Source organism: Crocodylus siamensis, chromosome 12 (assembly GCF_052110815.1).
Source record: "Crocodylus siamensis isolate JL-2025a chromosome 12, ASM5211081v1, whole genome shotgun sequence".
In the NCBI taxonomy this organism is placed as follows: Eukaryota; Metazoa; Chordata; order Crocodylia; family Crocodylidae; genus Crocodylus; species Crocodylus siamensis.
Window position 1 is genome coordinate 2,852,390 of NC_143406.1, and position 16,070 is coordinate 2,868,459.

Below are 16,070 nucleotides of genomic sequence, written 5' to 3' on the forward strand. Positions count from 1 at the left end.
ACCACCCACTTCATATAACCTCTGGTATCTTTTATTAGAGCAATTCAGATAGTTGGAGATGTTCTTCTTTGCAAGCTTTCGGGTATAAATGCCCTTTGTCAGGCTGAGGAAGCGTTGTGTGCTCTTCCTGGGTGGAACGAATAGTAAAGAAGCCAGAGGACTAGTCGTTACTCCCGGGAAGAGCACACAGCAACTGCGGATGCTTCCTCAGCCTGACGTAGGGTATTTATGCCCAAAAGCTTGCAAAGAAGGCTTTTTTCCAACTGTTTTAGTTGGTCTAATAAAAGTTAAAAGATTTAACCAAAGAACCTTGTCTGCCTACGTCCTTAGACCAACATGGCTACAACCGCATGCCCCATATAACCGCTTACATCAACAAGGCAAGCTCCAGCCTGCGGATATTGTTGGCCTGCTAATACCCATTTGTTCTTGCACTACCATTGTCCTTTCTCTTAAATAGCTCTCCTCCCTCCCTGACGCTTACTGCCCACAGTCTATTTCTAGACAGCAATCATATCGCCTCTCCCCTCTCAGCTTTCATCTTGCTAGGCCAAAAGAGCCAAGCTCTCTTAGTTTCCTCATATGAGACCAGCTCTCCGTTTCCCCTGATTGACTTGCTTAGCCCTTCTCTGCACCTGCTCCAGTTTCATGTCATCTTTCTTGAGCGTGGGTGACTCCCGTTGTATGCAGGGGGGTTGGTGGTGGTAGCCGGTATGGCCTAAGGACACAGGCAGACCAGGTGTTTTGGGTAGATGTGATTAGCTTTTATTAAACCAACTAGATAGTTGGAAAAATTGTGTCTGGTGCGGCATGCGCCTGCAGAAGGGTGTTTGTGCCCGAAAGCTTGCAAAGAACAATTTTTCCAACTACGTAGCTGGTCTAATAAAAGATACCATGTCGACCCAAAAACCCGTGTCTGCCTACAACTGTGCACAGCAGAGGCCTCCGATACCTTGTGTTGCAATGCGTCAGTCCTGGCCGGTGATATTGCCATTGGAAGCAGAAGGAATCCGTCATGGGCAAGATTTTTAAGAGCTGCTACTGATTTGGGGTGCCCCAAGCCCAAGCCTGAGCATCCTTCAAGTCCCTGCTCTTCAGTGAGTGGGTGCTTGGCTGCAAGATCTTTATTTATGGGGGTCTCAAGTTGGGGCTCCCCCCGCCCCCCAAAAAAAAAAAGGCTCATGGCTTGCTTTTGAAATGCCTTCGGCTAATCTTGGGCTTCAAGGTGGAGACGCCTCTTGCGGAAGAGGCTGTTTGAAACTCCTCTCTCATCTTGCAGCAGGGAGCACGCCCCTCTGGAAGTTAGCTGCGAGCCGAGGCATAACCCCACAATGTCATTGTTAGAGCTGCTTTTCAGAGCACGGCGACCCTTTGATCTTTTCATTAGGGGCAGAGGGGTGCGGGGGGGAAAGCAGGTGAATTTGTTGCAGGCATCCTTGGCTTCCCTCCGTTCGCTGATCCCCTGTCTGTGCCGAGCTCCCTCATGACGCTTCCAGCCCTTCTTATCTTTATTTCTATTTAACTCCACAAGCCACTGCAGCAAAAAAAAAAAAAAAAGTTTAATGGAAGAAAAAATTCATTTGAAATCTTATTTGAATGCCCGGATTCCCTCAGGCTGGAACGACTTTTTTTCTTTTTCTTTTTTTTTTTTTTTTATTATTATTATTCTCTTGTTTTTAACAGTTTGGTTTTTTTTATCTAGGATGCCTGGGGGACTGTCTTGTAACCATGAGTTAGAAATAAAAACGCATTAAAGCCTAATGTGAAGAAATGCTTTATTTTTATTTTTTTTTATTGGATTGTTTCTTGTGCACTGCAGTGAGGTGCCGCACTTCCGCGAGAGGATAAACACGCAGCATCACTCCTCCTCCTCCTCTTCTGCGCTTGGGACTAGCATTCGCTGCTGCTAGGATGGCTTTAACCCCCTCTTAGTAGCTGTGGAAGTAGTTGCAAGTTATCTCCACAGGCCAGATTTTTATTCCAGCTGTTGGATGTCTAAGTGGACTTAGATGCTGAAGTGCAATTCTCTTTTACCCTATCCTGGCCCTTGAAAATCTATTCGTGTATCTGCTTTTATAACATGCCATCAACTGACCCTCAAATTTGAAGGGGAGAGTGACCCAGCTACCTTTTGCACTTAATTTGGAAGAGGATCGGGGACCGGGTGCTTTGGGCCTGTTGCTTTTCACCCTTGAAAGAGCTCCGAGTAGCACAATTAAATTGGAGCCGACTGATTTTTTTTAAAATTTCCCACCCCCCACGCCAATGGCGGTGGTCCCCACTGTTGGATTGCATTGACAGGGGGACTGTTTCCTTTGTGGGGGGGTCTCTCCATTTTGGGGGCTTTGTGCTGATGTCCACCCCTGTGATATGGGGAGGCCCTCCTCAAGTCGGCAGGCACTGGAGAGCACCCCGGGGCAGGATGTCTCGTCTTAGACACCCATGCTGAATTTGTGGAGCTGGGAGGAATTGCATGGAAAGGGGAGAAGCAAGACTGGACAGCAAAGGCTGGTGGAAAGGCCCCGCTGTGTGTTGTTTTAACTCGCTGGGCAGTGTCTGATGGGAAGCCATGCTGTGCCAGGAAGAGGAGGATCAAGATCCATTGCCCTCCCGGGATTTCCTCCACGGAGTCACAAGCTGCAAAGACCTTCTGGGTCTCCAGACCCTGATTTCTCAGCCAAGTGTATCTGGTGTCCTGGAGTGGGTTGTCCCCTCCTTGAGACCTCCCATCGTGGGCGCTTGTTGCCCACTGACCTCCGCAAGCGCAGAGTCTCAGGCTCGCTGCTCTGCTGCGCCCGGTCCCAATCGATCGACACATGCGGGGAAAAAGATGCGACAGGACCCATCATCTTTGGGCAGGAAGGCACGAGTTCCCCTCCGCTCGCTCTTCTGCACACAGCTTAATTAAGTAGTTTGATTAAGACATAACAGCAGCCTCGTTAACGATCGTCCTCCCAGCAGTTCCTTCATTGCACTTAATTTGCTTCCCCAGATCAATAAAGTTACTAGGAACAGAGCTGCGCTTTACAGGGGCCCCTAAACCCCCTGGGGAAGAGCCAGCTCCAGCTCAGGCTCCTTTGGGCATGTTTATTGTAGCTTAATAGCAAGGCACAGATACTCCGACCTTGGAAAGAGGGTGTCTGAACTCAGCACTTGGGAAGAAGTCCACTGGGGCAGCAGGGATTTATCTATCTGATGGTCAAGGTCTAGGGATGCAGAGAGGGCCAGTCTGTCGTGATGCCTGAATCCCACACCCCTGACTTAGGGGAAGCCAGAAGAAGTTGAACCGACTTGACTGGGTTTGTCTTGGAGGTGACTTTGCTTGACAGGGAGGAGTTTCTGATCTGGAGACTTTAAGACGGGGCAGGAAGGGCGGTGGCTGTGATGCTCTTGCTTGGCTGTGCTTGCACCCTAGCATTGTGGAGGAGGCTGGTTTTGACGTGCCAACATCAACGAGCAGGAGGGAGCCATTTACTGTCACTTTTAAAGGTCTTGGTGCTGGGGGCAGCAAGGCACAACCTGGGGAACATGCAACTCCCCATCATGCCTGGCTTTTCCCACCATGGGATGGATTAAGTGAGAGCCGTGATGGGCGATCCTGCCATCCTGTAGCGCATTGAGAGGGTGTCCTGGGCAAACCGCACGTGACCGCCCTCAGGGCCCGGTCCTGCTAGCCAGGAGAGACGACGTCCGTTCTCTCTGGCTGTCTTTATAGGAGGCCCCTCAATATTCAGACAGTCCTAAAATACCCTCAGTGATGCCAGCCTAGTTTGAAATCCCTCTCGTTGCATGCTGGGTGTGCGCAGGTCACCGCACCTCTCTCTGCTGCATTGTCCTCGTGTGCGAAATGAGGCTTATTCCAGCACAGGGGCACTGTCAGGATACAGATGCTGCTTTTTGGCGAGGCAGGAAGACTCTGAAAGCCTTTGGGCCAGAGCTGAGCATCCCAAGCTTGAGTGGGAGGAAGGCTTTGAAAATCCAAATCCCACTGGCCAGGCATGGGGCACATCCCGACTCCTTGGGCAGTGGGCAGGTTGTCTCTTCTCCTACAGAAATGGGTAAAGGCCACTCCTAGCACTTACCAAGAGCATCCTGCTTGCAGGGTGTGCTTTGGGGAGAGCGAGCTGGGAGCAGATTTGCCCTGCAAAGCCAGTAACTTCTTCCTTTTGCTTTGCTTGCCTCCAGGGGATGAGAACCAGCCTGGGTGGCTGTGCCCTGACGAAGACAAGAAAACCAAAGCTCCCTTCTGGTGTCCTATCCTCGCGTGCCGCATGCCTGCCTTCTCCTCCAAAGCCCTCGACCTGCAGGTAAGAGCCCCTGGCTGTGGAGATGTGACGGGCAGCAGATGAGATGCCGTTGCAACTTGGGCTGTCCTGGATGAATGCGTTTTATTTTTGTTCTTCGTCTTCCTGGTGCTTCTCTTTGCTGGGGAGCCTACTGTAGAGGAGAAGTTTCCTTAGCATGGACAGGCAGATGGAGGGTTTCCACATAGCTTTTGGAGACCCTAAGGCTGAAAACCATGTAAGACTGAAGACTTTTCATCCTAGGGCATTAAGGGGAAAAGGTGGTGGCAGGCTTATTGGGCCTGGTGGATGTATCTGATTGCCCTGCCTGCAGCAGGTCACTGGAGACAGAGGGGTGGCCAGGTCTCAGTCTCGTGATCAGCAGAAAGGAAGGTGGGTTTCAGAGGAGTGAGGGGCATCTCTGAAGCCTGTGAGGCACCGACTGCCTGAGAAACTTGTCACACGAACTTGGGTAGTTCGGCCCGCTCGTTTGGGCTGCTTGCTCAAATAGCACATAACCTCTGCATGCTAGAATGACCCTGGGCACCTCGCTGCGTCCCTCTGATCACTTCCCCCAAATGGAAATAACCTCATTGCATATCCCTCTGCTCCACCTCTTGCTTGGTTGGGCTGTGATCCCTTTGCTGCGAGGGCTGTACAGCACCGAGCACAGCGGGGCCCTGAGCTTGGCTGGGGTGCTAGGCATGGCCGCAGGGGTGAAGATAACGGGCAGCAAAGCTTTCCCGAGAGCCGCGGTGTCACCCGGCGGGTAGTTGTCAAGCTGATGTTGCATGTGACCCATGCTCCTGGAGTTGAACTGCTCCAGAATAGCCCCCGTGCTGGATCCCAGGCAGGGTCCCGGTCCTCCTCTGCTGCCTCTTGTGCTCCTCCTGGATGCTGCAGGCCTTGCAGGTCCCCATTTGCAAAGAAGGACATAGCAGAGGCTCTTGCCTGGGGTGTGCCGAGGCATCCAGGGCAATGCCGGCCCTCGGTGCCTTGGCATGAGCAGCCTGGAGCCTCAGTGCGAGGCACCCTGTCTGCGGTGCGGGGCTAAGCGTGCGCTTGTGTCCCAGGGCTTCAAAGCAGCTTGAGCTGATGAACCAGTTAACTCCCTGAAGTGGGTGCATCTCACCCCTGCACAGAGCTCAACCCAGGAGGAGTCCTGAATATGTCCCGACCCCTCGGCCAGCGCAGCGCCAGGTCGTGGCTCCTAGGGGAGATGTCCCCACGCGCCCCCGGCTCGCTGCCTTCCTACCAGACCTCCCCGTTGCCTTTCGTTACGGCTGTAATGCAGTCAGCTCACCATCAGCGGGATGAATTGGGGCTTTTCAGTGCCAGGGTTTCATCCAATTACTGACGGTAGCAGATGTGATGCAACCGGGCTGCCGGCTGCGCCGCGCTCGGCTCCCTGCCCCCTCCTGCCGGCGAAGAAGGAGCAGGTTCCTTCTGTTGCCCTCGTTGCCGTTTTGTCTAATTAGACCAAATGGCAGTGAGTGGCTCTCTGGGGAGACCAGGGCTGGGTTTCTTCTTTTCCTTTTTCGCTGGCGCTTTTGCTTTCTCCTCAGCTCCACCATAGATGCTGCTCTTTGATGCCGCGCGGTTGTTTTTCTACAATGCTAATAAGGGCACCAGCTGGAAGAGTCAAACGCCTTTGTTCGCATATTATTGTTAATCTACAAAGTTCCTTTGATGGGGGAAAGTTCTCCCCTCCGCCGCCCGCCTGTCCCCGCAGTGTCAGTGGGGCGTTTGCGGCGTCCTTCGCCTTCAAATGCCTGCCCAGGGCCCCGGGGGCAAGAGTCTCCAGGCTCTTCCTTTCAAAGCCGTAAACTTTCCCGATCCTCGCCAGACTCAGGCCAGGCCCTCCAGGCCCCTCTCTTCCAGCCTGTCCTTGCACGTGGCCTCCGTGAGAGCAGGTTTTTCCACCCGGGAGTGTAGGGAGTTTTGCTCTTACCAGCCCGTAGTTGGCGGTACCGTTCCCAGTGCCAGGGCATCCATACATCCCCAGGGAAAATGACTGTATGTGAAAGCTTTGAATTCTCCATCTTTTACCATCTGTTTTGCCCTTTCCCCCACTATACGCTCCCTTGGTATCTCTACACCAGTGGCTCTCAGTCTTTTGGGACTCGGGGCACCGCTCAATAGACTCGAGGCACCTTTGGGAACTGAGCTGCACCCCATTTCAACGACCATTGTAGTGCTTGCCTCCTGGCAAAGGGGCTGGGCCACGGGGGTGCGGGACGGGCAAGGCAGGGACACCCTGGCTGAGGATCTCCGCCCTGCACGGCCTCCTACCCCTGTCCCGGGCGCTGGATTCACCGCTCGATACGGCGGCTCCCCGCTCCAAATGGGAGAGACTTAGCGCGTGAATCCCAAACAGATGGGCTGAGCCCCAGAGCCGTCGAATGAATAAATAATGCCAGTAAATTAAAACAGAAACAAGGCTGTAAAGAGCCCCCGCGAGTGACTGCACAGGGTGGTTGTTAACTCGCACGCCGCAGCGGAGCGGGTCTGACTGCCGCCGGGGTGGGCTGTGGTGACGGGAGAAGAGGGACCGCTGCCCGTGGCCCTGCGCTCTTGGGGGGCAGCCTCGGAGGCGCATTGCTGGCTTGGGCGTCTGAGCAGGCCTAGGGGGACGTGCCGAGTGGATGGGTTTCCGGGCTGTCCCCTGCTCTCTGTCACTTAGGCGAGATGTCCCCATCTTCCTCAGCTTGGTTTTGGGGGCGACCCCTTTTCCGACCGAAGCCCGAAGCCGTGGGAGGGGAGTGGTGGCTGGGTCGTAGTGCGGTGACTGCCCAAACGTGTTCACGGGGAGGTCGACGGCTGTCTCCAGTGCTTTTGGGAAGGGCTGTGCTGGAGATGGGGGGCTTGAGAGAGGGGGTAGGGTTGTAGGAGGGTCACCGCTGCATTTCTGCAAATGAAAAAGAAAAAAGCCCTTTTCCTGCCGGAGGGGTAGAGATTCACCCCTGCGGGGTGGGCAGGCAGTGCTTCCTCTGCTCCCTGCCCTTAAGGGCTGGCTGGAGACGAGGGCCCACATCCCTCCCCAGCCAACATCACCCAGTGCCCTGCCACGTGGCACGGCCAGCCCCTGTCCCCGGGGGGCTTTGCTGCTTGTGGGACCCTCTGCACCCATTCCCATCGAAGACACCTGCATCAGCCCGGGGTAGATTAGCTGGGTACGTCCTGGCTTCTCTAAATTTGCCCAAATTACAGGACGTTTTATGATCACTATGACTATGATCAGACAGGTCGAAACAGCTCCGTCTGCCTCCCCGATCCCCGTGTCGCATCTTGAGCTGATGTTGCTGTAGTCCGAGGTACGGAGAGCGCCTGACTACAGGAGAGGGCCAGCGGGCTAGGTCCTGACTGCCCCTTCCGCCCCCCTCCAAGCCCCTCTCACTGAGGTTAAGAGGGAGAAGAGGTTCGCCCTCCCGTAGGTGTATTCAGATCCCTGAATCTGCAGTGTAAGGGAGCCAGGAAAAATCCACGTTTGTCTTGATTAAATCAAGCAAATTAGCTCCAACAGCTGCCACTATCAACAGCCACTGCCTCATCACCTATTTCAGGAGCCGGACTCAGTTTTGCAGACGGGAAGGCAGCCCAGTGGTTAGAGCTGGGAGCCAGGGTGGGGTGCAACTCCTACTGTCGGGTTTGTAAGAAACAAAGAGCGGTCCAGCACCTCGAGCAGGCTGCCTAGAGAAGATGGGGAATCTCCGTACTTAAAAACTTTCCAAAGCAGGTGGGAGAGACGCTTGTCCGGGCTGGTTTAGTGAGGGAGGATCCTGCCTTGATCCAGTGGCTGGACTAGATGACCTCTCGAGGTCCCGTCCAGTCTGACTTTCCTATGAAGCAATTGCTTTCGAGTGTAATCCATCTGCAAGGTGTCTCTCTGGGGCTCTGAAAAGCTCCTTCCCTCAGCTGCAGCTTTACTAAAGGAGGAGGTTCACCTGCCCCCCATGGCAGGGCTTCTGGGCCAGGACTGCCACCTGCTTGCGGTAAGCACATCGCTTTGGGGAAGATTTTCCCAATAGCGTAAGCTGGTGAGTGCAGTTGGTTGCTGTGTAGACCCTAAACCCTTCACTGGCCTGCCTCTTTTCCTCCATCTGTTGCTAAAGATACCAGCCTACCTCGCAGGGCAGCTGGTGGGCATAGCTCGTCTCAACAGAAGATGGCACCAAATTGCAAAATACAACTGAGGTCCAAGCCTGGCTTTGTGATGTGCGCCACGGTGCAGCTCTTTCCCCTACTTCACTCTCCCCAAAAAGCCTTGGATTGCACTGAGAGCATTAAGCACCCATACACGGAGCTGTCTTTGGGCTCTCCCCAAATCCCTGTGATGGGAGCAGGCAGGTAACCGTTTCAGTGGCAATTGAGACTTTGCGGGCCAGAGAGGGGACTGCTGGGAGGTCTGGGGGAAATGGGAGCAGCTGGTGGATTGCAGCATGTAGAAGACAGGCTCCTTTTGCTGTCTGTGGGCTTAGATAGCGCCCACAGCAACCCCACTCGAATGGTTCGGCCAGCAAGGAAGCAGGTGGAGAGTCTCCTCCGCCGTCAGGGATCTTTGTGTGTTCACAATGCTCTTCCCAGCCCAGCTCTGAGAGCACCCCTCTGTCTCTCTCCTAGCTTGGAGCCGTGGTGCACAATCCCGTCCAGTCCTCGCTGCTGGGCTTCTCTGCTGTCAGCACCTCCCTCCCGCAGGGCTACCTCTGGGTGAGTATGGGCTGAGCTGGTCCACCTGCCTCCAGCACATCTCCCAGGATACTGTGGCTTTTTGGTGCCTTGCACGGAAATAAGACGCTGAAGCTGGACTGTGTTTCAGCATCTCTAAGAGCAGCTAATGAACCCCTGGGCGCTGCCCAGCTCTTCTGGGGCATGGGGAAAAAGGCACTTCCACTGCTTGGAGAGAGGTGCAGCTTGCAGATTTCAAGCATCCCGTCTGGCCCCCAGGTAGCATAAAGCAGGCAGCCTGGCTGCATCACCCCCAGGCATTTCTGCATCACCCCCAGGGCTTGGCCGCGCCACCCCAGCATTACTTCCAGCCTGCATGACCCCAGGCATTTCTGGGGCAGTGGAGGACATTTCTGAGGAAGGGAGGACTGTCCATGCGATGGCCCAAGTAGCTCGCATGTCTCCATCTCCACCCAGGAGGTGGCTCTGCCCGGCGTGGAGGTCACGTCTGCCTCTACCCTGTGACAACGTCGGTGGGGAAACCCAGGCACCTTGTCTGCACTGGAGATGGAGGCATGGGGTACATGGGGCATGGTCCAGCTGGTGAGGGTTGACATGTAAAAGTGTCCCATGTCTCTGCAGGTTGGGGGAGGCCAAGAAGGAGCAGGAGGCCAGGTGGAGATCTTCTCCCTCAACCGATCGGTGCCACGCACGGTGAAGTCCTTCCCCGTGGCCTCCCAGGTGCTCTGCATAGAGTACATCCCGGAAAAGAGCGGGGAGGAGCAGGAGAAAACTGAGGACTCACAAGCGACTGCTGAGCAGGCCTCCACTCTGCACCCCACCATCTGCCTGGGGCTTCAGGATGGCAGGTGAGCTGCGGGGTGGCGGCACTGCCCGTCTTGGCTTTGTCCTCTGCTGGAGAGGCAGGTGTCTCCCTGGAGCTGGTGCTGGTTGGCCCCCAAAATCCAGCTGCTTCCCCTCTAGGCTGAAGGGTCTCAGACCCCAAGAGTCTCCTTTAGGAGCTGGGTTTTGTGAGCCTTGGCCAGCAGGACACAGGCGACTTACCGGGAGGGGGTGTGGAGGGGTGGTGCTGGGAGGACCATGTTACCATGCCAGAGCTGCCTCTTCTCCAGGTCAGCCAGGTGAGTCCCTTCCCCGCCGCCTCCCCAGCCTCTACCCCAGAGGGATGCCTGCTCTAGGCTAAATCCAAGCCATATTGCATGGAGGAGCTGCGCAGTGGCTTCTGCTCTCCCACATTATGCACCTCGCAGAGCTGGTGGATGGGACAAATATGAGGAGTCCGGCCTGGTGGTCTGTGGGGAGCCTGCTTTCTGCAGCCGGATCCCTGATTCCACCTCCGAGCTGCTGCACGGTGGATGCAACGGGGCTGAGCTCTCAGCGGCCAGAAAGCCTGGCCTCCATGTGTATGCATGCTTCCAGCTGCGTGTCACCGCTGTGCTTACCTCTGCTCTCCTCTCCTCCTTGACCTCAGCATCATGGTGTATGGAAGCGTGGATACGGGGACTCAGTGCTTGCTGACCTGCAAAAGCCCGGGGCGGCAGCCCGTCCTCTGCCTGAAGCACAGCCCCGACTACCTGTTTGCTGGCCTGCAGAATGGGATTGTAGCTGCCTATGCCAGGAACAGCGGTGAGAGCGGGAGCGGTGCGTGGGGGGGGGCTGTTACTGCATTTGGGACTCACCGGGTCTGTCTGTGGTCTCTTCTCCGCGGATCTAGGATGAGGTGGGGACTTGCAGGTTGATGTCTCACCTCCCTTGTCCCAGCAGTGTGGGGCACAGGGCCAGTACGTCCCTCTAACTCTTGCTGTACCTGTGGTGTGGCCTTTTGTAGCTCTTTGCCACATTGCCCACAATGTGATTAGTCTGTGTGTGACTTTAGGCATCTTCCTTGGGCACCTTCCTTAGTCTCCCTGCGCTTCATCTCCAGAACGGGGGAAAGAGCATTGCCCTGACATACAGGGGTGCTTTGCCAAAAGAGATATTTGGGTTGTGAGGACCTCAGATGCTGCTGCTGCGGGGATAGTAATTATCCCAGGTGCCGTAGCAGTTAGCATAATATCCCAAAGGTGCAGGCGGGATTTGCAGGCTGTTGTTTTTCAGATTGCAATTGCCATTGGGTTGACCACAGTGATTGTGTGGCATCCATGTGCAGTCCCACAGGGGGATATGGGCATCCTAGGGAGGCCTCCAGGGTGGCCATCACAAACAGACCAACCCATCACCGATTCGACTCAGGGGCAGGTAAGTCCAAACGTGCCCCACACCTGCCTTGGGGAAGGTTCATCCAACTTTATTACCATGTGGGTTCTTTCATTTTTAAATAACTTTTATTTCTAGCTGTTACCAAAAAAAAAAAAAAAAGACACTAATTAGCCCTTGAGAATTGGCTTGACTTTAGACTTCATAGCAGCTGCAAAAATGAAATCCTATTTGAGAAGGAAAGATAATTTCCTATTGATGGTCTGGCAGAGAAGACACCAGTTGTCTACTAAGGAACCCAACTGGATGGCTCTTACGCTTTCCCTCTGTACGTTGTAGAGCAACGGCCCTTCGTTAGGAGCCATTCAAGCCCGTGAGATGATGTTGGCCTGGTGCACTCTTCAAGGGCTGTCAAAACATGCAAAAGGTGCCATGGCCCTCGGGCAGCTGTCTGAATCCCATTTGCTTTTGTCCCAGAAATGGGAGAAACAGCTGCAATGACCAAGACGTGCCAGATCCTGGGCCAGGCGCAGGTAAATGCACTGAGCCTGGTACCAGGGCAATTTCTGGGTGAAACTTGCTGCTTGGCAGGTCTAGGCAATAGGCAAGCCTTCAAAACAGGGGCTCAGTGACTGCCAGGGATCGAACCTGGCAGCCTCCTATGTCAAGGGCTTGAACGCTGCACAGTGAGCTAAGAGACTAGGGCCGTCCAATGGGCATTTGTCCTGGGCTCTTATCCTGTGTGGCTCAGGCCTTAGAGGAGGATGCTGAGCGAGTCCTGCTGCCCGGGTGAGAATTTCCCTCTCGGTGTGATTCGGGAAGGGGGATCGGGTCTTGCGTGTGCTGGGCCGTGGGTAGCAAATAGTCTGAGCCATCTCTTGGAGGTGTCCGCACGGCTCTGCCAGCCAGCCATGCACAAAGGAGCCAGATTCGCTGCCTCTTCACCGCCGACCCGGAGTTACCACCGGGTCTTCGTGTGCCGCTTCGACTCAGCCTAGCAGTGCATCGAGGGTTTTAATAAGCTCCTGACACGGCATTTGTGGGTTTTAATTAGAGGGGCAGAGGCGGCGAAGCCGTCACCCGGGCCGGCGGGTGCCCACGGGTGAGTGTGAACGCACGCGTACGTCCGCAGGGTGCTCTCCCTAGCAGATGAAAGGGTAGGCGCTGCGCGCAGCACGCCGGCGGCTCCGTCTCTACTTATCGCTCCTCTCCTTTGCCTCGTGACATCTCAATTTACTCCCTGTCTCTCCCCTGCTGTTGGACTTTGCTTTTCTCCAGGAGCCGGCTCCTCGGGAGGCGCATGGATTTCAACCCTGCCATTACATGCCAGGTCCCTTCCCTCCTGTTGACAACGTGTTGCCCGTAATTGCTGAAGGGAGGGGAAACAGATAGGGGGACAAGGATGGGTTTCTCCTCTCAGCTGCCTATTTTTGGCTCCTGTTTCCAGTTGCTTTGGCCTGCCAAGCTAGATGCTCCTTCACCTACAGGCAAGCGCTGCATGTAACCTGTATGGTTCATCCTGGGTCCCACACACGGGCTGGTCCCATCTAGCTTGCAGTTAAAGCATCGCTCCGGCGCCCCTTCGGCTGCGCCTGTTGCTGGTTTGGCGAGGGAGCTTTGTGGGCGGTCTACAATTTCTGCATTGCAAAGTCCAACGAATTAGGAAAGCCTGTCCCTTTCTTGGGACGTGCCTGGACATCCCCATGCTGGTGGGCTGAGGGCTCACCTCTTTGACTTCATAAATGAAGCAGATTCCCCCCCACCTCTCCAAAGGCCTTTCGGGGGTAACATACGCAAGCTCCTGCCTGTGTCTTGGTTAGATTCATTTTTTTGTTGCTGGCTTCACGTGCACGTGAATGTTTTGGTGAAGCCAGGCGAGGTCTTGGGAGTACGGTGCTTCATCCCGCAAAGCAGCGACACGGGGCCAGCGCTGCCCGGGGGCGGCAGCTGCATCTCCCAGGGATCTGCGTGGAAGAAGTGCAAGACCGCTGACCTCTCACCCTTTTTGGGATAAGCCACCCAGACAGCAGCATGCTGCTGCTCACTCTTCAGAGATCCCCTCTAACCTACGTTGGCCCGTCGTTCGGAGCCCTCTCGGCTATGCTAGAAGCCCGAAGTGATGCTGCTTGATGCTTGGGCACGAGACGTCGTTGTTTCGGCTTCTGCGTTTCAGCTGGCGACGTGGGAGAGTCGGCGATGGTGCCCTGGCCCCGCGGAGCCAGCTGTTGCCACGGACCTGCAAAGCTTCATGTCACACGGGCCTCCTTCCGGAGGCAGAGGTTGCTCCGGTGCCGCCGAAGGGGCTCGTATGGATGCCAGCGCTGCATCCCAAGGCCCTCGGTCTGTCTGTGGCCCAGCCTGGGGTGCCGCCGAGCAGCGCGTTCTGCTCGTTGGCATGAAGAGGCCACGAGTCCTGGAAACACTGGTGCTGTGCAAGGGGTACAGGGAGGTGCATCCAAGGGGCCCATTTTGGTTTGCCCCATGGAGAAGGGTGTTTCTTCCTGACATAAGGGAAGGATCCCCTGTGTGCAGGGAAGCCTGAGGGGGCTCTCTGCCATGCCCAGCGTGGATGGATGAGTCAAATGATGGGTGATCCCACTGCCTGGGCATCTGGACCTCTTCTCCATGAGGGTGCCACCTTCTTCCCCGCCGATTGCCTCCTGCGTTTCCCCGCAGCGCTCAGCCCACCTTCCCCAGCAAGCGATGAGAGGTCGCAAGAGGAGAGCAAGGGCCTCCTGGTTAACAGGCTCATCACTTATTCATGCCACGCTGTTCGTGTCGGATCCACTCGGTCACTACTGCGTCCCCACCGGGTGAGCCGGGCGTCAGCAGGGCATATCCAGGCAGGCTCTGTCCGCTGCATGGGATGTCTACGGCAAGCGCCCGCTCCTGGCTCCATCCCACAAACAATCCTTCATCCGCCCTGACCCCTGTAGAGACCGAGGGGATGTTGGTGTAGGAATGGAGCAGGGTTGCAGGGGAGCAACAAACCTGGAAAGGATTGCTGTCTCTTAGAGGGCTGCTTGTTTTGGGGATCAGAGTTTGCTACTGCTGCCAGCTCATGGAGTTGCTGCTTTAGAGACTGTGGCATTTGGTGCTGGATGCATCGCTGTGGTATTGGGGGGCTGGGGGCGGGCATTAGGTAGCCTAGGGACTGGCTGAGCCACCGGGCAAGTTTCTCCATAGGCAACTGCAGCTTGGCAGTGCGAGAGGACCTGTGACCTTGGCATTGCCACAGCCTTGCACGAGGTCATGGCAGCTGTGCTGTGGCTTGTGCCCATGTCCTGGCTGCATCTGGGACTCTCCATGGAGCCACTCACTATCTATGTCACAAATATCAAAGACCCCCAAGAAGTTGGTGTGGACCCTCCAGGTGCTGGCAGCAGTGGCTCTGGGGTCCCAGAGGCACGAGGTCCAGCTTTGCCAAGGCCATCCCCGGTCGGTACCTGGCATTCAGCTTGCAGAGTCCAGGCTGGTTGGAGAAGGTGATGAACCTCAGCTGCGCCAGCCTCATGGGGCACTAGGCTCCGGTGGACCTTTTGGCTTTTTTTGGTCCAGTCAGCTGTCAGTTCGTACTCGAACATGAGTGCTTGGCACAGGGACCAGCCAGGCTACACCTTGCTCCAGGCATGTGGAGCTGATCTCCGTGCATCCTTGTGTCTGGGTGCTAGACATTGCCATTGCTGGGACAGCCCCCTCATCTGCTCTGCACAGGGTGTCTCGAGGTGGGCCGTGCATCAGCCAGTCCCTCCCACTGCTTGGTCTCCTCCAGGTTCAGCAATTGTAGGGGCCCTGCAGGCAACGAGGGGAGGACTCCTTTCCATCCTCTGTCTGGCTTTTCCATGCCATCGGTGTTGCTTTGAGAGGAGGGAAGAGGGGAAGTGGGGTTGCTGCATCGCTCAGGGCACAGAAATCCTGCCGTCTTCCCAAGCCCTCTTCCCCAGGTGACTCCCATCCTGGTCCAGGAAGGACCTGTTTTGCCTGGGTGAGGAACTACCTCCCTTCCATCACTAGAGGGTGGGAAAGAGCCTTGAATCACAGGCTCTTGGCTTGCACCGGCCTTGGTGAGCACGGTGAGCCCCTGCCCCTAAGAGCGAGAGCAGCTCTGGCACCCGCAGTGGCTGCCAGCGCGTCGGAGCTGCTCACCGTTCCCAGCCGTGGGCAGCAACCTCCTCCATCGCTGGTTCGGGTGGCATTCAGTGCAAAAGCAGGGGATGCACACAGAAGCCCGGAGGGAGAATGCACCACCATCCTCGGCTGGTATGAAGCTTTGTGAAGGGAAGTCGCTGCCCTGAGTCGGGCCCTACTGGAGAAGCCGCTTTGTGGGGTTGAGCAGCATCCCGGTTAGGCGCTCAGGCCCACCCTCTTGCTGGGTAAGCAGCAGTCCAGCCTTTCCAGGTTTCAGTGCCCTCCTACGAGTCCTGCTGGCTGTACTTGGGCATGGGGCATCAGTAGGGGCTCACAGGCTCCTTCCCTGCTTCTGCTGGAAAGAGGGCATCGGCTCCGCAGTGGGTCTAGCAGTGGGCTCGGGCTGCCCAGGATGGCTGAAGTCTTGCCCCGTGGCACCAGGCGCTCCGGTGGGGATCGAGGACCCATGGAGGAGTGCGGCAGGGTGGACGGGCATCACCTTTCCGGCTGTGCTGGAGGGACGCTGCCTTTGTGAATCTAAAGCGTGTGAATCTAGGCGTGCCGGGGTGATTTGGAAAGCGCTATGCAAGAGAAGTCGGTCAGAGGGTTAGGGGGGCACAAGATTCGTGCCTGTGTTGAAAGGGCCTGCCCCCTGACCTCTGGGGGGGCTGCCGCCTTTGCACTCCCAGCAGGCGTGCCCCGCGATCCCCTCGCGACGGGCTGCGTAAGAAACTCGGGGCACTGCATTGCCACTCCACGAAGCCGCCCTGGCATCGC

At 56.1% G+C, this 16,070-nt stretch overlaps 1 protein-coding gene across 1 annotated transcript in view; it reads left to right on the forward strand.

Annotated features, from left to right (window-relative positions):
* The window catches only part of ARHGEF10L (Rho guanine nucleotide exchange factor 10 like), a 120,372-nt gene that overhangs the window by 73,480 nt on the left and 30,822 nt on the right, over positions 1 to 16,070 (forward strand). Inside the window, exons 22-25 of the mRNA XM_090024664.1 lie at positions 4,186 to 4,307; positions 8,904 to 8,990; positions 9,591 to 9,817; positions 10,441 to 10,595. Of these exons, the coding sequence (XP_089880790.1) occupies positions 4,186 to 4,307; positions 8,904 to 8,990; positions 9,591 to 9,817; positions 10,441 to 10,595 (591 nt within the window). The remainder of the gene's footprint in view (positions 1 to 4,185; positions 4,308 to 8,903; positions 8,991 to 9,590; positions 9,818 to 10,440; positions 10,596 to 16,070) is intronic.